The sequence below is a fragment of the Thamnophis sirtalis genome, unplaced genomic scaffold, assembly GCF_051295495.1.
Source record: "Thamnophis sirtalis isolate CommonGarterSnake01/CBP01778 unplaced genomic scaffold, rThaSir2_p1.2 scaffold_8, whole genome shotgun sequence".
Taxonomy (NCBI): domain Eukaryota; kingdom Metazoa; phylum Chordata; class Lepidosauria; order Squamata; family Natricidae; genus Thamnophis; species Thamnophis sirtalis.
The window spans coordinates 34,773,078-34,795,921 of record NW_028261388.1 but is presented as its reverse complement, the minus strand read 5'-3'; the positions used below and the strand labels follow the sequence as shown (position 1 = coordinate 34,795,921).

Sequence of the window (22,844 nt, the reverse complement as noted above, 5' to 3'; positions counted from 1 at the left end):
TTGATTTGGAATGATGAGATCTTTCATCCAATAGTTCTTGGAGTCATTTAATTGAATAAAATTGGGCTTTTTAATTGATTGTCTGAGTGTTTGATGAGTAATAGCTTTGATTGTATTACCATGGATGTCAGACCCATTCTTTGTCATGAGAAAAATGAATTAAAGTAAACCAATTACTAAGCTTCTCAATTCAACTACAATGGCCTAAGGTGAAGCATGAACACACATGTTGATCCAATGATCACATCAGCCAGAAGTGATGGTTTACAAACTATAATGGCTAGATTCATACAGTATGCTAATCAAAACCAAATAATCCACATTATGTCTTAGCATGATGTACAGACTTTCTATACTTTATTATAACTTATGCAACTAAATGTAAGAAACTGTCAGAATTCATAACCCCTTGAAGCCTTGGTCTATCGAGTGTTCATTTATACCTTTTTATGTCTTAGCTTGAAGGCTCTCTGGAACAAGAAAAGAAAGTGAGGATGGATCTGGAAAGAGCCAAACGAAAACTGGAAGGAGACTTGAAACTGACTCAAGAAAGTGTCATGGATTTAGAGAATGATAAACTGCAACTGGAAGAAAAGTTAAAGAAGTAAGGTTATTTACAACTTTTAATAATTCAGTTTGATATGGTAACATAGAGAAAGGCAAGTTAATGCCTTTAATCACAATTTTTCCAGTTCTTGTTCCTCACAATTTGCCGTGCTGGATGGGACAGATGGAAGTTGAAATCCAAAACATCTAGAAGGGACGTGCCTTTTTGATATAAGCAATTTTGGGTTCCCTTCATATTTACTTATAAACAAGGAAACTAACTACCAATTATGTGAAAATAATTCCACATACCTAGACTTACAATATAAACTGCTGGGTACTTGGAGGTTCCCTGCACTTTTTGGTCCAGGGAAAGCAGCCAAAACGTGAAGGTTTGCCAGTCCCCCTGAGGTTTTGTCATATGTGCCTGGTGGGTATGTTTGACTAGTAAGTCACAACTTCCACATAAGAGAAGTGGATAGCTTGGGAAGGAAGTGTAGAGAATTGATAGCAAATAAGATTTTTAAAAAGAAAAGTCAGGGGAATATCCCTACCTACAAAGTTACCTTGGGAGCTTTTAAATTTTACACCTCAAGAATAAGAGGCAGCAAGACAAAACAAAGCTTCTGTGTTGTAGGGTTCTGGTTTTATTTTCCTCCCCTGATCTGCTACAGTTTCTTTTATTATAGCAAATTGGCTTTGGCAGCAGATCAAAATGCAGCACAAAGTATACTCACCAACTTCACCCGATATCAGAGTTATTAAAAGTACAATATCCATGGATTGCTTAGTTTGCAAATCGAGAAATAAGATAAGATTTTTTTAAAACTTTGCATTAACAACTAGGTTTAAAAAAAATCTTGATAAATAGCAGTAATGGTGGCCATTACTCCTGAAACTGCATTTCTGCTTAGAAAGCAATAAGACTATTCTGGTGAATCATTGTCTTATATTCCACCACCTCTAAACATCTACCGTATTGCATTAACAGGAAAGAATTTGAAATCAGTCAAATGAGCTCTAAGATTGAAGATGAACAGGCCATAGTGCTGCAGCTCCAGAAAAAGATAAAAGAGCTTCAGGTAAATAATGAGTGATTCTTACTTTTCTTCCACTGAGCTGGTAATTGTTTACAATTTATAAATCAACAGTGAATCTGAACAGCTTATGTAAAAACACAGTGCATTACACACAGAGAAAATAACCTGTAACTAGGGATATGCAGTAATAATAAACATTATTATTGTTGCTGTTATTTCTTAAATTGTACACTGCCATACTCCCAGAATCTCTTATCTATATAGATCAACCCAGGTAGATACCTCAATGACAAACTATCTGTAGACATGATAAGAATATAATCCCTAATATAGGCTCTTATGCATATTTGATTGGATTCACTCTTCATCTTCCCAGAGGTACTCCAGGGCATCTTTTCCATTGTGTCATCTTCAGGATCTCCTTGGAAAATAAAGGGCTGCAGCTTGGGATCAAAATGGTGTATCTTGATATAATTTCTGAACAGCTTTAGTACCAGTCAGTCTGAATTTCTGGCAATTAGAGGCATCCATGTATGAAATGTTTTGCTGGATGCCATTGGATTCTGCAGAAAACAGCCGGATCACATTTCTCCTCTCTAGTGCTGCTTCATAAATTGGGAGTCCAATTTATATAATTTGCTACATTTATGCTGTTCATAAATTCATGTCCTGTTGTTGGTCTAGATAATGCTTCTGAATGTGTTGTCTTCTCACAGCTAGAGGTTCCAACTACTACTTCATGAGTACATCTACTTTTCTTTTTAATCCATCTAATGTTGAAAGGGGTTTTGGATTTCATATGATTGGGATTCCTTATTTTATTCACTTTCTCTTCCTCTTTCATGAAAATATCTAGGTAATTAAATAAGAAGGTGGCACCTTCATAATGCTGATTGGCCTTATGCAGTCATTTCTACAGTTTGACTATAAAAACAAATCAGAAGCAGCTATCATTTCCTATGCTCAACATACATCCCTTCATCCACAGTTTAAACAAAAATGATAAATATGGTATAAATGATATCTATGACCGATGAGTCCCCATCTAATTCTTCATTTCAAACCTTTAGAACAGGAGATGCAAACTGGAGCAACAACTTTACTGATTTTTGTTTTTCAGAGAGTCTCTTCTGATTGTATGACTTTCTGCAATTTTGAAGCAGGAAATACGTTAATACTATAGGTAAAAAGTATCCAAATAGGTTTAATGTAGCCATTTTGGAAAGAAAGTCCTCCAAATACCTCCCCTAATATCAGGAAATCAGAAATTATAGCTTGTCCATTTATATAATTTGCAACTTTGGGGTTCCTCACAGATCTAAATAGTTCTCCATCACTCCTGCTTTAAAAGAAGTGCTTTTCAGTTCCTGTGAGGAAAATGAGAACAATACTCATTCCCTCCACAGTATGAATACCTATATACATCCTCTCCAACACACAGAAAACTTCATTGAGTTTTATTTTGCACTTTCAAAAAAACAAACTATTGATCACTTGAGAAAAACAGGTTTGAAATCTCCTTCCTGAACTGCAGGGGTCCAACTAATAGGCAGGACTTAGTTGCTGGTTTGGCAGTCATAAAAGAGTAGGTGAGACACTTGGAAAGAAAGATATATGAGAGAAAGTGAATTGGAGAGGGAGAAAAGATAAACTCAGCAAAATCAAAAACCTCTCTCTGAATACCCTTGATTGTAAGTATATAGCGGCTGGTGAGTTAAAGAATAAGATTGTATCTTGGAGGAAGACAACATGAACTATGTTGATATGTGACATCAACACTGAATTTGTACAGGAGCAAAGCTGTTCCAGGAATACAAATACTCCCCTTAGCTATTGATCTATGGAGGCTCCATGATCATCTTGGTTTAACAGCTGACAAAGTTAGTTTTCATTTCTCTTTGGAGGGGAGGTTATGGGAAGTGCCATTAATAATGCTGCAACTTGCTCATTGCCCAGAAGTAGAATATGTGACTAAGCCATTTTGACAGTTCTAGTTCAGAGTCAAAACATGGATAAGAACTACAAAAAGACTTTCTCTTTACCTTATAATTCATGCTTCTTTGAATTTTAAAGTGGCATAAGACACTCTAGATTTAAAAATATGTATTTACCACTTTCATCAAAGTTTGCTTTCATACACTGGGATTTTTGCATATCAAGTTGCCCTTAGAGTAATTCTATGCATAGTTAGAATAAACCCTGCAAAGTTCAGTAGTGTATTCCATATAATTTCAAATACAACTGCAGCCTGATGTCATGGGGAAATGGTACAAAACTACCTTTCCAGACAGGTGGAATCATAGTAAATTCACCACGTATTCAGAATACATATCAGACATTTATCATTTTAATGTCTCTATGGTTTTTCCTATCCAATTATAAGTTGAACTGCAACTCTTGTCATCCCAGTTATAATGCTGTCTGGGGATGAAAGAACTTAGGCTTCATTGTGCTATGGTAATTTTTGCTCTAAAATTAATATTCTAACTAATGCAGAATATTATTCTGCTTTTTCTGGTTCTCTTTTACACTGATAATTGATTTTGTGCTTTACGAATTAGGATAAAGGAGAAGATAAATTCAGAGGAAATTTCATAGATGGTGCTTGAACTTATTCTTTATGTATTCTGCCATTTTACTGTGCAGTCAGTGATCAGCAGCTTCCTAAGCTGTACACATATCAATAAATCCCAAGAAAGTACATTATGAAGGAGTCACCCCCTGGGGCTTTTTGATTAGTAGTGTACTGTCATGGCTAAGAGGGAGTCGTGCCCTTAATAGATTGTTGAAGGATTTCTCTTTCCTTTCAAGAAATTGTTCACCCAATCCCCCCCCCCCTAAGTTGGTACAGAATTTTGAAAGGCCTGAAACTCAGATTCATATTCAACTAGGTGAAGAGAGAACTTAATAAGGTTCAAAATTAAGTATACATTCAGGTTATATACAGTTTGTAGCACATCATATAAGTGGAATACATAAGTGTTTTTAATTTGTCTGATAGGCTCGTATAGAGGAGTTGGAGGAAGAACTGGAAGCTGAAAGGGCTGCCCGAGCGAAAGTGGAGAAGCAGCGATCAGATCTGGCCCGAGAACTAGAAGAACTGAGTGAGCGACTAGAGGAAGCTGGAGGTGCTACTTCAGCACAGCTGGAAATGAACAAGAAACGTGAGGCAGAGTTTCTCAAACTACGACGAGACCTTGAAGAAGCTACTTTGCATTACGAAGCTACTGCAGCTACCCTAAGGAAGAAGCATGCGGACAGCATGGCAGAGCTTGGGGAGCAAATTGACAATTTGCAGAGGGTCAAACAAAAACTGGAGAAAGAGAAAAGTGAGCTGAAGTTAGAGGTCGATGATCTATCATCTAACATGGAGCAGCTGGTCAAGGGAAAGGTAAAAGCAATTTAATATGAAAATTTGAATGGGGATCTATAGAAATATAGAGGCAGTAGATATAGAGATATAGATAGATAGTTGGTCTATCTTAAGTTGTAAGAACAGGTTCTTCTTTACTATGTTGAAGAGCTGGATAACTAGCTGTTCTCAGTTAGTGTGGCTATGATTTTCTCTCCATCCATAGTTCCCTCATAGTTTTATATATCCATTCTCATTAGATCTGCTATTATCGATTTATTGTATAATACTATTATATTATAGTAGCATTTCATCAATTCCAGGATTTTTTGGACTATCCATGTATGATTGGTTCCAGGAGCTCACTTATTGTCAGGTTGCCCTGGCTCCCCAACATCTGATATGGATCTTGTTAGCCCAAGTGTCATCTGAGCCAACATGACTCTCTTAGATTCCTATTTGAGATAGGCAGGTGAAGCGTTAGGAAGCCTTTGCCCAAGGACCTCTACTGGTAAGGTAAGTACCAACCAGGATTTCAACCTTGTCTCCCTTGTCAATGGTAGCACCCTAACCACCATGCTATCTAGCCTGTGTTTGTGTGTGTGTGTGTATGTGTGTGTGCGCATCTCACAAAGTGAGAGAGAATGTATTACCTTTTTTACTACCCAAAACTCTAATTTTAGATCTTACTTCAGTTTTCCTTTCTTTATAGACCTCCATTGTAATTTGTCACTAAATTAGTCACTGAACTGTTAGTTACTAAATAAAGCAGTCACTTAATGAGTATTAAAAATAGTGATTACAGACTGTTTTGATATTTTCTGAATTCATCTGCAGAAATTTTCAGCTAGTATCTTTTATGGACTTTGGCAGAAGTGGGTGACACATCATGCTGTTCAAACAAACCTTCCATTTTACTAGACTTTAATAATAAATGATGTGTGGAAGAATTGTAAAATATTACTTAGGGGTATTTTCTTTCTCCCAACTTCTGACAAGAGTTTCTAAAAGAATGTCTACAGCTCACAGAAGCATACTATTGTCCAAGTAACATATTTCATCTCATGAATTCAGTCAAATAATTCCAAATTATTATTAATTAAATGATTTATTTCATTTCATATGCCATCATATATTCCTATATGTTTGTTTTTGGGTAATATAATTCCAGTAAAATATTACTTATGAGAAGTAATAATTTGGTTGATACATAGATGAAGCAATTTCTTATTATATTCTGAGAAAAAACAAAAGGTTATCTTTGTAGATGAATATGTAAAAGTCTTGAAATTATATCATTAAAATATTTTAGCATTTTAAATATGTAGATTTTGACTAAGAATCAGCTGGTTTGTATTATATAATAACATTATTAAAAAAAATCCAGTCAGTTTCTCCCCCCCCCCCCTATTTATTAGTAGGCTATTTTAATTTCTTTCAGCCAAATTTAATAGTATCCTAGGTATATAAGTTCAGGACTGACTGAGTTATAGTTTCTATTTGGATTTCATTTATTTATTATTAAACTTATACGCCTCCCATCTCGCCAGAAGCAACTCTAGGCATCTGACAGACATTCCATTAAAATGCACCAGAAAACATTAAAAACAACAAATACATTCTTTTCCTGCGTACAATAAGTTTGTTCCATTGCTTTAGGGAAATGCAGAGAAACTCTGCCGTACTTTTGAAGATCATCTCAGTGAGGCCAAGACTAAAGTAGATGAAATGACCCGGGTGATAAATGATCTCACTGCGCAGAAAGGGAAGCTGCAAACTGAGAATGGTAAGTTATTGGACAGTTCTGTACAATTCTTATTATTGTGCTTTATCTTACTTATTTCTCAACACAAATCTGCCTCAACTTACATACCTCGATATCTCAGAAGAGGTTTTCCTAGAATTTGTTTTAAACCACTAGACACAATGATCATTTATGGGAGGTTTCATGGACTTTGATCTGAAGAAAAATTCTGTGCAGCTGTTGGAGACATTGGACACATCCCTCTTGACTGTAGACTATACTCTGCAGAAAGAGCGACTTATTTAGATTCTTATTTAAAAACTTTAAAAAAATACTAAGGCACCTGGGAGAAAATGTCTTACTTTTTGCAGGAAACATACCTGCATATCATTAATAAAACAGCACTCTTTGATATAGTCATTTCAAAAAGACAGAATATTTAGATCAGACTGAAATTAACTATAGGGATGATGACTTAGTATAAACACATCTTATTGTTTTCCTTATATCTACTTGTATATTTGTATTACTTTTATATTTTTGATATGTTCAAATGACTAAATCAATAAAAATTCTATTCTATTTGGTTCTTTTCTGTTCTGTTCTTTATTGCCTGGGTATCTTTTGTTTTATTTATTAATTAAATGTATATGCCATGCCTCTCTCTTACCTACCTTATCCTCTATGACAGTGTTTCTTAATTTAGCAATTTTAAGCAGTATTGACTACACACACACACACACACAAACATACACACACACATATACTGGCCAAGCAACTTAGGAATTTTGAAGTTGAGAAACCCTGCTCTATGCATTTATCAGTGGAGAAATGCTGAATTTGCAATCTAAACCCTAATACAGCAGAGTTCCTTGCAAATGCAAATACTCTTCAGAATTCTGGTTGAATGTGAGGAAAAGGCTAGGGACATTCATATTTTCTTCGTTGAAGCTCCTGTTTCACTGAGCATCTAAATAGATGCATGATATACCTTGTTTACCATATCCACTTGGCTATTAGACAAGTTTTTATTACAGTGTTCTTTTTTTAATACAAAAATATTATTCAAAATAAGAATGCACTGAATACGTGTCTTTCTTTAATGCCCATCAAATAGTTATATAAAGTCAAAAGCATTTGGCTCAGAGAAAGGTTTGCTTTTTGATCCTGCACACTGGTTTGTGAATGTATATATAGGTTTTTGAATAAAGATACCAAACAGAAATACTAAATTGGGCTTCCAGACCTTTATTTCTGTTTCTGCATGCAAAAATTATTTTGTTTTCAATACCTTTCTGCAATATTTTTTTTACTGTTCTTTAAGTATTCATACATGGTAGAAATCAATGGGGATGCATTTGTAATGAAACTGAATATCCTGACTAGCATAGCTACTACTTTATATGTACAATATGCATTAACCTAAAATTTCACGTTTATGCATCTTTTCAGTCCAACATCACATTGTTTTTTCCCCTCTCCTTTCTCTGTGACCAGAGGACCTCTTGGATTCCTAACATAACTCCAATTTTGGCAAAGTGTGAGCCAGCCTACAAATGTTTTGTACTATGAAACACACAATTTACTATATCAGACTATCCCATTCTCTCTGAAGGGCAATCTCGCCTTAGAATAATCTGAACTGATAGAGTATTTGCCTCAAGTACCAAAATATATTCCATTTTGCTTTCTTGTCAAAAAAGCATATGCTCATTATTGCTTTTGATACCTCTCTGGCAGGTGAATTTACAAGGCTGCTGGAAGAAAAAGAATCATTTATCAACCAACTTTCTCGAGGGAAATTGTCTTTCACTCAACAAATAGATGAACTTAAAAGGCAGCTAGAGGAAGAAACCAAGGTAATGATTTCATTAGGAATCCTGGCATGATTCTGAGACAGCCAGAGAAAATTTCTCATTTTAATGACGTACGGAATAGGTACGGAATCACATGTCTCATGACAGTGCAATGGAACTGCACTGATTGCATGACAGGGCAAATTGGTCCATTATTATTTTTTCATTTCTTTAAATCAAATCATTATTTGTCAAGATTTGCATAAATAGCAATAACATCTAGACTTATATACCACTTCACAGTACTTTATAGCCCTCTCTAAGCTGTTTACAAAGTCATTATATGGCCCCCAACAATCTGGGCCCTTATTTTACCCACCTCAGAAGGGTGGAAGGCTGAGTCAACCTTGAGCTAGTGAGAATCAAACTTCTAGCAGTTGGTAGAATTTGCCTGCAATACTTCATTCCTACCACTGCACCACCATGCCACTTAAAGTACAGAATGGGATTATAAATTCAGAATAAAGGTTTGATAGTTATTATGGATCAAGTAATAGAATGTAATTTATGAGAATTTCATATTTAAAAGGTAAAGAGTCCGAGGTGGCGCAGTGGTTAAATGCAGCACTGCAGGCTATTTCAGCTGACTGCAGTTCTGCAGTTCGGCTGTTCAAATCTCACCGGCTCAGGGTTGACTCAGCCTTCCATCCTTCCGAGGTGGGTAAAATGAGGACCCGGATTGTTGTTGGGGGCAATATGCTGACTCTGTAAACCGCTTAGAGAGGGCTGAAAGCCCTATGAAGCGGTATATAAGTCTAACTGCTATTGCTATTGCTACTGCTATTGCTAAAACCCAAAATTGAGAATCAATCACAGGAACTTGCTAGTTACAATTCCACTTGTAGCTCCTTTTTCTGCTACAAAATGTGCTGATTCCAGTTTTCTTATCTTGCAGTCCAAGAATGCTTTGGCCCATGCTCTGCAGGCTTCCCGCCATGATTGTGACCTCTTGCGTGAGCAGTTTGAGGAGGAACAAGAAACTAAGGCTGAGTTGCAAAGGGCACTTTCTAAAGGAAATGCAGAAGTAGCACAATGGAGAACTAAGTATGAAACAGATGCTATCCAAAGAACAGAAGAACTTGAAGAAGCTAAGTAAGAGACATCATAGTTACTGCTTAACTTTTCACTACAGGTAGTCCTCAGCTTACAACCACACTTGAGACAAGAGTTTATGTTGCTAAGTCAGACATTTGTTAAATGAGTTTTGCCTCATTTTTTGACCTTCCTTGCCATGTTTGTTAAGTGAATCACTGCAGTTGTTAAATTAGTTACACAGTTCTTAAGTGAATCTGACTTCTCCATCGACTTTGCTTGTTAGAAGGTCACAAAAGATGATCATAGGACTCCGGGACACTGCAACCATCACAAATATGAACCAGTTGTCATGCATCCGAATGTAAATCATGTGGCTATGGGGATGCTATAATGGTCATAAGTGTGAAAAATGGTCATTGTCACTTTTTTCAGTGCTGCTGTAACTTCAAATGGTCATTAAAGGAACTGTTGTAGGTTAAGGACTACTTGTATATTCTTTTTATAAACTGGTATGAATATGTGGAAAAGAAAAGTAGAACCTAGTGATGAAATTGTAGCAGAAATCTCAAAGCAGTTTTATGTAAATACTAGCTGATAGCCTGGCATTGGATAGCCAGGTATTTATTTATCCTAATCCATACATTTGTCCTCAAAAATAATCTCGGATCAAATGTAATTTCTAATGTTGGATTTTCCCCCTTATCAGAGGAAGCCCCCTTGTGGAGTACTGTGAATCTGTTACCATGGCAACTCCACTGCACTGTACAGTAGAAGCCATTTTATGGCAGTACAGTAGAAACCATTTTAAGGCCCAACAGGCTGTATCTTAACAGAACACACACACTGAGGGATGTTAGGGGTGTCTTACCCTCACAGTATTGTTTCCAGATAGTAAGTCATCCCCAAATTCTACATTGGCCAGGTGTTGCAAAAACACTCTGATGGTAGTGGAAACGAATTTTTGCCAATATGTAACAAACAAAGTTCATTAACTGAAAAGTAGATTGTCTGATTTTTGTAAAAGTCAGATGTTTTTTGAATGGGTTAATTTATTATGAATATCTGCTATCAGGAAAAAATTGGCAGCTCGTCTCCAGGAGGCAGAGGAAGCCATTGAGGCTGCCAATGCCAAATGCTCATCTCTGGAAAAGACAAAACACCGACTGCAGAATGAATTGGAGGACATAATGATTGACTTGGAAAAATCCAACTCAGCTGCAGGAGTTCTGGACAAGAAGCAGCGCAATTTTGACAGGATTATTGCAGAATGGAAACAGAAGTATGAAGAGTCCCAAGCAGAGCTTGAGAGTGCCCAGAAGGAATCTAGGAGCCTCAGTACAGAATTATTTAAACTGAAGAATGCATATGAAGAAAGCCTAGACAATACAGAGACCTTAAAAAGAGAAAACAAGAATCTTCAAGGTAGGTTATTCGTTACCAAAAGAATAACGAGAATAAGAATAAAAGAGCCGAAGTGGCGCAGTGGTTAGAGTGCAGCACTGCAGGCTACTTCAGCTGACTGCAGTTCTGCAATTCGGCTGTTCAAATCTCACCGGCTCAGGGTTGACTCAGCCTTCCATCCTTCCGAGGTGGGTAAAATGAGGACCCGGATTGTTGGGGGCAATATGCTGACTCTGTAAACCGCTTAGAGAGGGCTGAAAGCCCTATGAAGCGGTATATAAGTCTAACTGCTATTGCTATTGCTATTGCTATTGCTACCAAGGATACTGAAGGAAATCATGAATAATTTGTATAAGGAATTTGGAAGCCTTAAACCCAATTTGCCTACCTAAAAGGAAGATAAAAAACAAGTCTGGTGTCATAAAGTTCCAGTGTGATCTGGACTTATTTGTTTAGAACTTTACCCCTGAAGGACCAAAAAGAACTTTCATATCAGACGCTTTAACTTTCTTAACATCAGTAGAGTAACCCTAAAAAGTCTTAATTGCCATGGAATTTGCCAAACACTTTAAGTTCCTAGAATGGTAGAATAGACAGATATCTAATATAAAAACGTGAGTAGATGATACTCATATCTCAGAACAAAGGAACACAGCCACAGTGTCCATCCATAGTGGACCAGAATAGTAAAACATAGAAAAGCATGGCACAGAAGATAGGATTATTTTCACTGAAATAACCCAGTGTTAAACAATACCACGAAGTCTCTCTTTATATGTGAACCACAAAATCTGTGTACCATCATTTCAGAGATATTTCCTTACCTAAAGAGAAATAGAATGAACAAGGGCAAAAAAGCAGCAAGGGTAGGAGTGACTTCCAACTTCCTGGCAGCTTGACCACATCTGACCAGCATCTGGTGACCATGATGGGGCAGGTCTTCCTGGCTTCTGGAAAGTTAGGCTGGGACCTTTCTACTGAACCTCTGTGTGACAGCAATATTTAAACAACCACAAATTTGCTCATGGGAGTCATGGGGGTCCTGGATTTTGGACTCATTCTGTAACTTAGCCGATTTGAGGTGATTAGTTCCAAAATTGGTGCCCCTATGATCCACTGTTTCACCAAATTAAAGTTTACAGGCATAAAACTTTCAGTTGATCGTAGATAGATGGAACAAGCATATGAAGACAAAGGCATAGCATTTTTTGTCATGCTTCTGACCTAAGTCAGTTCATAATAAACATTCTTCAAAATAGCAGTATACTATTATTATATGATCAGTATTTCCTTATGGCTTATGTACTCTAATGATAGTATAGCACCCTCTTTTCATCAAAAATAACAGAATAATAATAATAATTCTTGGGTGTCATTTAGAAAACATATATAATTTCCATCTGTCAGTTTCAAAAAGCCACATTGCTTGGATCTGCACATATACTATGCCGCTCCATTATGACACCTTAGATTCTTAGAAGGAATTCAGTGTGTATGGGATCCAACACCAATTAAAGAACCAGGAACTCTAATTCCATATTTTTGTGTATATAATAATAGTAATAATTTATTTGATCAATGATCAGCCAAATGTTAAAAAATACAACACCAAAGTAAAATTGAATAGATGAGATAAAATATCAGGAATATATATGTGTGTGTGTGTGTGTGTTTAATTTGTGCTGATAAATAAATAAAGTGAGACTAGTATAGATCTATTTCAAGCTATTTACTAGTCTCCCTTTATTTATTTATTTATCAGCACAAATTAAAAAAAACACAAATATAACAAAGGCAACAGTAAAAATATTGGGTTTCTGTCATGATGGACTCTTGTGACGAGCTGATTGACAGATGATGGAAGCAGTTAGCTTCCTCCCATAATTGGGGCTTACCAGGGGTTGTAAAAATCTTATATATATATATATATATATATATATATATATATATATATATATATATATATATATATATATATATATATATATATATATATATATATATATATATATATAAAAATGTGACATACACTGGCATGCATTAATTATTTGCAAATATGAAACATTATAGACTGTGAAGTAAAAAAAAACATATAATCTAAAAACAAAATAGCTGGTATGTGTTAAATTGAAAGTGATAAAACTGAAGTGATTTTTTTTCTGTAACCAATTATGCTTTTTTATGATAACAATACAGAATTTGGCTACTGCACAGGTGATATACAGTTTCAAATCTTCTAGAAGTTGGTTCATATGGAATTGCCTGGTCTTCCTGTAAATTTATAGGGGCAAATTTATAGGAGTAAATTTAGGGGCAAAATATAAGTATACTTGATGTCTGTAGAATTTACAATGTAGTAATATATGTATTACAACAGAATAACAGAGTTGGAAGAGACTTTGGAGGTCTAGCTAGTCCAACCCCCTGCTCAAGCAGGAAACCCCCATACCACTTCAGACAAATGGTTGTCCAATCTCTTCTTAAATACTTCCAACTTCATAACTTCTGGAGGCAAGTTGTTCCACTGATTAATTGTTCTCTCAGAAAATTTCTCCTTAGTTCTAGCTTACTTCTCTCTTTGATTAGTTTCCATCCATTGCTTCTTGTCCTGCCTTCAGGTGCTTTGGAGAATAGATTGACTCCCTCTTCTTTGTGGCAACCTCTGAGATATTGGAAGAATACTATCATGTCACCCCTAGTCCTTCTTTTCTTTAAACTAGACATACCCAATTCCAGCAACCGTTCTTTATGTTTTAGCTTCCAGTCTCCTAATCATCTTTGTTGCTCTTCTCTGAACTCTTTCTAGAGTCTTAATGGAGTCAGTCATTGTGTCAGTCTCCTTCATGCCTCATGGGCAGGTATGCTCAGTTAAAAGGGTTTAGAGAATCAGTCTTGCAGCAGTGCAGATGGCAAGATCTTATGTCTGACTTTGAAAAAATACTATTTTCAGCTTGGGGAGAGTTAGATTTCGTAGATATCTTGCTGGTTCCCAAGTGCTCCTATTGTTCCAGTTTCCATCATACCCATTATTGGAATATGACGATTCTGATCCATGTATGCAAATCATCATCAAAAATAACAGTATGGTTATTCAAATATCTCATGTTTATCTGGAAGTTGTTTTAATTGACAGAGCTTGGAGATCCTTTTTATTCTGCCTTGTAGGAACTAATGATGCATTATAATATGTGCTCTATATAGGAATGCCATTGAAGAGTATCTGAAAGCTTTAATTGGCTCAAAATTCAATGGACTGTGTAGTTTTGTGCAAGTCCAAATTTGTGCATGTTTCACCTTTTTGCAGAAATCAGGCTGCTGATTTGCTTCTGGGGGCAATTCAAGGTGCTGGTTATTATCTTTAAAGCCCTACATGGCTTGGGATCAAGTTATTTGAAGGAGTGCCCTTCTCCAGTTACATCTACCCAGCCCACCAGTGCAGGAAGGCAAGGGATGTTAACAGGACCCACCTGTTAAGGAAATACATTGGGTGGGACCAAAAATAGAGCCTTTTCCTTCCTTCCCTGTGGAATATGATTCCTATGGAGATAAAATTGGCCCCCACCATGTTATTTCTTCAAAAGACCCTGATGACATAGTTCTGTCAGTGAACTTGGGGACCCTCAGTTGATCCAAAGCCAATCAAGCGGCTTATTTGATTTGCTTGCAGCCACAGAGGCAGGTGGGAAGGAGTTGGTTTTGGGAGAGGGGGTGTTCAATTTAATTCATTACTGTATGCCACCCAGAGTCACTGTGTGTAAATTGGACAGCCATATAAATTTGCTAAATAAAATAAACATTCAACATCTTTCAGCTTTGATGGCACACCAGCACAAAAGTGTACACATGAATGCACACAGACATTAGTTTAGAAGAAAAGGAGGGCCTTCAGATCCTTATTACTTCATCATTATTTTTAAAAATTCTTACAGAGGAAATTTCAGATCTAACTGATCAGGTCAGTGAAGGAAACAAGAACCTTCATGAACTAGAGAAAATGAAGAAGCAGACTGAGCAAGAAAAAGCAGAAGTCCAGCTAGCCCTGGAAGAAGCTGAGGTAAGATAAAGATTTCGGGGAAAAATGTCAAGAATATCTAAACTGGGTTGTAAATATTCAGAATTCTTTGCTGCCAGTAGTACAGTGGTGGAATTCAAATAATAACAATGCCCTAATGACCAGCTGGATAGGCGGGGCTCAGTGGTCATGTGACTGGGTGACCATGGTCAACTCAACATCACTCACATCGATGGGCGCTTCACCTTAGTTGTTACAATGTAATACGGGTTAATCAGAGAGGCAGTTTCTGTAAGCAGGGCAATAAAGATAAGGCTAGAAACAACACCAGAATGTTTCCTTCTTGCCTTTCTTACAGGATTATCCCTGTAAAGTGGGGAAAAAAAAGAGATTTCTTCCAACAACCAGTTCTCCGAACTGTTTAGAAAGTTTACAACCGGTTCTCCCAAATAGGTGCGAACTGGCTGAATCCCACCACTGCAGTAGTAGTTGTCTGATATTTGCTTCCCAAATCTTGGAGTCTTAATGTTGTGGAAATAAAGTCTTAAAATCAATGCTGAAAGAGTTAAGAGAACTCTGGGAACTTGAAAACAATTGTTCTGTATGAGAGATAATTTGTTGGGAAAGGTAAATTAGTAAAACAATTAAAGAGCAAATTAGCATAATTTTAAACTGACTTTGCATTTAACATGCAAATGGAATCAGCTGGGGGAGATGATAATTATCCAAATCAAAGAAGGCAGACTGAGGGACGCTCTGACTCTTTTACTACTCTGTTGTAATCTTGAGGGAAATCCTAGCCTTTGAATTCAGGAAATTCCTACTGCGTCCCCAGTGAAGTGTAGCTAATACCAGCTTCCAAGGAAATACTTTTCTTAAGACCTCATAAAGAGAAGAAAGGGCTAAATCTTCTCTTCCAACTGTTACAATCAGATAATCGTCAGTTGCATATCTAGAGAGAGCTACAATTTTAAAAGGATGGAAATGCAAATACATATTTCACATTATGTATGTAGATTGCCAATTTACTACTTCTGACTTGCTCTGAGGGCATATTCATAAATCCATACTTAGCCCTGGTTAATTTAGCCATGGTTTACCTAATTGATCCAGGCACAATATGCTGAATTATAAACTGAGCATGTACCCTGTGGTTCCCCATCATGCTAAACTATATTATGGTTGGCCAGTTTGCAATTGTATGTGTCATGTGAACAAAACATAGTCTACTAGCAAAGGTTGGAGTTTGGTCAATTTGCAAAAGAAGCACTGGATCAAAAGTAACTTTTTTACAATTGTGGGGCCTTTCTTGCTCTTGAAAATGGTGTTTTTATGTCTCATCCCAAAGTGAAAATAAACTTGAAAATCTTATTTACTTTGTACAATCTCTTGGGCAATCTGGAAAAGTGAAAATTGCTATAAAGCCTTGTAATTACAGTGCTATATAGATTCAGAAATAAATGCTTCTTGTTCTTTGGCTATAATCCAAATTTTCATATTACCCAATTGGCCAATAAGATATCTAATATTGTTGTAAATGTACAAGTTTGGAAAAATTGTTACATTTAAAAATCACATTCACTTGCCTTGGCTACAAATATCCAGGTGTTTTCTGCCCTTTAATTGTTGGAAATTTCCAGCCAAGACATGTTTTTCTGTGTTTTTGTGAAATGGTAATCATTTCATCTTTTGATATCTATGTTCTTCTGTGCTCTTAGGTATAATTTAATGTATCTGATTATCATCTGTTTACATAACAAGTTAAATGAATATGTTCAATAGCACTGTCATAAATTAAAATTTTAAAAATCATTTATTTATTTTAAAAGGGACATATACCATCTATTTAGCTAGCACTATTGGGAATGTACTGATACTGAAAATAAGCTCTGAATCAGCCACATGTATCATTTTATTAATCTGTCTTTCTTTTTTTTTAAAAAAAATTGCAGGCTATCTTATGTTTTGCAGGGATTTCCCCATCAAATAAAAAGGTTTTTGGTATTACAGCAGAGGAACAGCATGCTTGGTTCCACAGTTTTGAAGCAAACATATATGTATATGCATGTATATGCGTGTATATGTGTGTGTATATGTATATATGCATATAGTACAGTATATATGTATATTATATATGTATATTATATATGTATGTGTACTGTATAGTATACACAAGAGAGAGAGAGAGACAGAGACAGAGGCAGAGAGATTTTGATATAACATATGCAGCATAAATAGAATTGGATCTACCTAAGCACCATATATCCATTGGGTGATTTGAAAACTTTTCTTTGATAAAAGTCTAAAATCCAACCTGGCATGCTCATTAAAACAGCTATTCCATAAAACTACAAGGGAGATTTTTGTTTCTGTTTTCTAAGCAATTCATTATGCATTCATCCAATGCGAAGAACCCATTGTATGCCCTCAGAGTGTCTTTTTAGTGGCCTCTGATGACAGTTGTGAAAGTCTGCAGGAGACATCCAGAAACTGTAGATAGGTTTAACATAGTGAAAACACTGAAATAGGTTTAACATAGTGGGTTTTTTAAAAAAAACACTCCACTGCCCTGTTTAATCCACTATGTTAAACCTATTTCAGTGCTTACACTACAGTCCAGTACAGACTGTTTTCCCCAAACTGTTTATTGTGGTCCCTCACCATCAGAAGGTAAAGAAAAACTTTCTCAAAATTGCCCTTTGACTTTTGTATTGCCTGGTAAATTAGGTACATCTCAACCACCTGATACATATTCATACATACATCATGCTATTCCTTTCCAGAGTAAACATTATGCATTTCACAAAAAAGGGGGAAAAATTGGGAAGACAAAAAAAAAGTAAAAACAGCTGAGACTAATGAAAATCTATCTAGGGCTAGATTCTTACTTCCACCATGTTCATATATTAATTCCTACATTGTTTTTATTCCTCAATATTGTAGTCAATAACTTTTAAATTTAACAAATGAGGCCATGCAATAAAGTATTGCTATATATTACACATGTTTTTACAAATATAAATGTGTATGAGAGAATGAAGACTAGAGATTGTGTGTATGAACGCCTAATCAATCATAAACAAGTTTATCTGCAAATCCTTACATGAACAAAAAATGTTTTTTAAAATGTTTCCATTTGACAGATGACTAAAATCAGATAAGCACATGGGCTTTCATTAGCAATACTGTTGCTTACAACTTGTTGACTGAGTTGTACTAGAATAACAGCACCTGATAAGCATATCTACACACAGATTGAATCTGCTTCATTTTATAGAATCTCAATGTATAATATCTAGTCAGATGGCATAACACTATATAGAAAAACAAATGTTCAATCCACATGAAAGTTAAGAGGGAACTGAATGAATTATACTGATCCTTCTCCGGCAGAATGCTCTATTTTAAAAGCCAGTTTAAAAATGCAATGCACAACTAAATCAGAAAAACAATGTCATGAAAAATCAAGGAATTATTATTGCAGGGTTTTATATTTTTGCTTTCTGCTAAATAATTAACTTTAGCATTTATTTGGAATCTTGGTCAAGAAATTTAAAAGATTCTTAATAATTCTTAATTGCCTTCTGTTAAAGGAAAAATGTATTGATTAGTTGGCTGGTTATTGATGCATGAAAACCCATCTTGTTCATTATCGCTTTTTCCTGTCATTCCTCAGCAGATATTTTTCCATAGTACATTACCATGCAGTTTATTCATGCTAGATCTTAAAGTCAGCCATAAAAGCCTCCGTTTTAATATCTGCAACAAATATCAATGAGCAAATGGATAAAAAAATAAATAATCTGCCCATGCAAATTAAAAAGAAATGGAAACAATGCTATCAAGTTCACATAAAAATGCCCAGGCAAATATTTTAGTGCTATTATAAGAAGCTTTGATAGCCCGGAAGGAATTAACCTTCAACCCTACAACACACCTGTGTGTGCCTGCCATAGTTATTACATTATGATTGGAGGCTTAATCTAGACAGAACAAATGGTGTTTTACACATGTACTGCTAAGCCAAAATACATTTTGCTACCAGAAGGGGATATCAGATAATATCTGTTTTCATCCTGATAGCAAGCCAAGTTGTAGGGTCATTCAAAAGCAGTTAAATTATGCAATAAATTGCATGTACCTCTTGTCATCCTGGCAGTAAGAATAAAACAGTAGCAAACCAAATTACTAACAGATTGCTTCCTTTTTATGATATTCAGGATGAATTGCCCCTGATAGAAATTTCATTCTCTTTGATGGTAGTTTGATTTAATGATTAAGATATGGAGTCAGAAAAGAAAAATATGAGTTCCAGGCCTGCCTTAGGCAAGTAATCAGCTGGGTGACATTGGACCAGTTGCTTTCTTTCAGCTCTTGAAAGAAGGCAGTGGCAAACCACTTTTTGAAAACAGAAAACTTCAAGGACTGGTCCATAAAGTCACCTGGACTCAACACAAACTCTAAGGCCTCTGTAAACAAACAAACAAATCAGGTAGGATCAGTGATGACAAGATTATCTGCTCCAAGTAACCCTTGCATGTAAAAATGTTGTTGCAAACTGGTGTTAATGCTGATAAAGAATATCAATAGTTAGAAATCTTCTGTCTGTGCTTTTTGGTATTATCATAATGATTGCTCTGCAACTGAACAGAATATTGGATTGTGCCTTTCAGCTACCACAGCATATGGTGTGGTGATTTTTTTTCTTTTTTAAAAGATAGTTAACCTTAATTTATATTGTACATCCTTATTTAGGGAGCTCTGGAACATGAAGAAAGCAAAACATTACGCTTTCAACTGGAACTTTCCCAAATTAAAGCAGACTTTGAACGAAAATTGGCAGAAAAAGAGGAGGAAATTGATAACTTCAGGTACAGTATGGCAAACTTTTACACAACCTGTCATATCCAAACTAAAACTGGATTGATACTAACTGTAAACAATACATGGAATTTTGGCTTAAAATTTGTCTCTTAAGTACTGCTTAGGAGTTCATTATTGAAAGTGCTCAATATATGGGCAGTTTTGGACAATCCTACCAGTATCTTTCGATGTTGATATTGGCTGTGGCAGGGGAAAATGTTTGTATCAGGACAGCCTTCACATTATGACTCTACATGTATTGGCTTTTACATAGGATTTCTCAGTGTTCTAGCTTTCCTAGAGTCCAATATCAGTTCATCATTGCTGATATTTGTCTATACCACCATGAACAGGTGATGTCATTTGACATTCTCCAATATGGGAGGTTATTTGGAATAATTTCCTGTTGAAAAAGAGATTACTATGACTTAAGATGACTGACTGTCCCTATTAATTTTAACTATGTCTGGATCCAGGCTGCAAAATTGTACACAAAGAGTAAATAGCAGACATAAAGGCAGTTCCAATACTTTGTTTCCAAGTAGTGTTTAACTGGATTTTTGCCATCCAGATCTAATAATGCTAGTGCAGTAGAATCTAAAAATTAGTTTGCAAGATGGGTGAACCGGTCAGATTTGTGTATTCATTCAAATAATTTTAAATTGTGTGTGTGTGTGTGTGTGTGTGTGTGTTTGTGTTCCAGTTCGAAAATTCTGGTTAGTATTTTTAAAGAACACTGAACAGATTTCTAGCTGAATACAATATCTTATTTACGTTTTCCTAGTCTTGAGAGAACTGGGTTTTCTCTTCTTGACATTTATTGTTAAAGTTGGCTAGACTGTCTGTTAAAGACTAACAGCTGTAATTTTGCAATACAAATATAAATGAACTTATAGAGATTCATACCCAAATATTTTAGAGCTACACAGTCAAAACCCTCTGAACATATTTCTTTCTTCATGTTTCTTTTTTATCAGTAATTATTACACACACACACACAACACACTTATTTGTTTAGGAATAATAATACAATAATTAGAGAAAAGAAAGAAACAACAGAAAAAGCTAGAAGTGCAATCAATAAAAAATAGAAAAAGGTAATAAAATTATAATTATGGGTCTGGTTTTGGAGAAAAAGAACCATGAAAGAGATTATGCTGCCAGTCTAGATCCAATGAAGTTTATCAATAAGAACTACTATAGTTACAAGTGATCTATATTTCTTAACCATCACAAGATTTTTTTCATAGTTGCTCTGCCAGTAACACATTATGCAGAAGAGGGCAATTTACTTCAGCTTATGAATCTGCTGAACCATCTGTCCATGCTGTCTTAATTTGCAAGAATGTTGTTAAGACTGATTGATAATTACTGTCTGCACAATATGTTGACAAAAGATGTATTAATAAACAAAAGGAAATAAACAAGGAAAAACTGGAATCACTTTTTAAGAATTAAGAATTAAGCCAGACTGTCTTTTGTCTGATAGACAAACAAAAATATAACAGTCTTCCTGATAGTTTTAAAAAAAATGCTTGAAGATTACTTGGGATGAAAGGTGTGTATGTAAAAAAGAATATTATTTCAAAAATAGGAGAAACCAGCAGCGTACAATAGACACACTTCAGTCTACCTTGGATGCTGAAGCTAAAAGCAGAAGTGAGGCTGTCAGGCTGAAGAAAAAGATGGAAGGTGACCTCAATGAAATGGAAATCCAGCTGAGCCATGCTAACCGGCATGCTTCTGAAGCAACTAAGGCCACACGCATCCTCCAGGCTCAAATAAAGGTATTCTCTGAATATTGTTAATGAAATCTGTATATCATTACAACAACAGCAGCATAACTCCAACAGATGCAGATAGTAGCATATAGTACTAAATTTCAAGTTTGGTGTTGTAAGGAAATTTTCGAATTGCCAATCCATGGCCAGGTATAGTTTCCCCCCCCCCCCCCGTCATTCTAAAATAAGACAGTAAATCGCCTGGATAAAATAACATGTATGAGAAGATTGTTGGGTGTGTGTGTAGGAGGAGGGGGTTTATAAAAAATTTCACCAGCCAGACTACTTGGCCTTTTCCACATATTTCATAAATTGCATTTTATAGTACAATGGCAAACATAGTTTAGAGACTGTACATTTGCTTTGATATTTATCAGTATTTTTCTCTAGTGAATGTGCAACTTGAAGAGTCTTAAGAAGCTCTATCTTTCTCATACAATTAATGCATTTTCAAGTCATTGTATGATATTCAAATTAGTATGCAATTTATAACAGGATGTAGTAGTTCATATCCTTTCCCTCCATTTTAATTTTTCCTCTCTCTACTTCCTTAGATACAATGGTCAGAATAGGCACAAGGAAAGGAATTATATAAGCATGCACCTGTCTTTGTATGTATGTACATATATGCCAGAATTTCAAAGTTCTTAGCTAAATAAGAAGATTCAGGTCTCTTTAGCTTGTTTGGAAGTAAATCAGACCTTTCCATGCATTTGTTAAAAAATATTTATTTTACTCTGAAGAGAAAAAGATAGAAAACTAGATGGAAGTAGGGCACCAACATATTTAAAAGTGGTAGAGTACTTTGAATGTAATCTCACAGTGTTTCTTTTTATATTTTTAATGAGAGATGTGCCTACCAAAACACACAAGCTTGTGTTATTTATTAAGTAAGTGGAGAAAAGAGACAGAAGGGAGTTATAATTATCACTGTAGATGGCATATTCTGCTCACCTGTGAGAAGAAAACCCTAAGAAAAATCAAAATCTTTGGAGAATTGTACTTCTCAAGAAGCAGACATGGAAGCAACCAATATTTTAAAAACCACAATTTAAAATCGGTCATAGTTCTCTAAATGATAATTATGTAGATCAAGTTGCCTGGCTACTGAAGTTACAGCTACTCTAAAATAATAAGAGGAAACTCTAAATGTATTTACATAATATTTGCTGATTTCAGCAAAAACAAAACACAATTAAGCCTAGGTGTGAATA

At 35.5% G+C, this 22,844-nt stretch overlaps 1 protein-coding gene across 1 annotated transcript in view; it reads left to right on the top strand.

Moving 5' to 3' along the window:
* MYH15 (myosin heavy chain 15) overlaps positions 1–22,844 on the top strand; it is an 85,163-nt gene that overhangs the window by 45,157 nt on the left and 17,162 nt on the right. The window contains exons 26-35 of the mRNA XM_087721433.1: positions 459–604; positions 1,538–1,628; positions 4,588–4,977; positions 6,598–6,724; positions 8,423–8,541; positions 9,434–9,630; positions 10,646–10,995; positions 14,904–15,028; positions 19,742–19,857; positions 21,444–21,636. Of these exons, the coding sequence (XP_087577559.1) occupies positions 459–604; positions 1,538–1,628; positions 4,588–4,977; positions 6,598–6,724; positions 8,423–8,541; positions 9,434–9,630; positions 10,646–10,995; positions 14,904–15,028; positions 19,742–19,857; positions 21,444–21,636 (1,854 nt within the window). The remainder of the gene's footprint in view (positions 1–458; positions 605–1,537; positions 1,629–4,587; positions 4,978–6,597; positions 6,725–8,422; positions 8,542–9,433; positions 9,631–10,645; positions 10,996–14,903; positions 15,029–19,741; positions 19,858–21,443; positions 21,637–22,844) is intronic.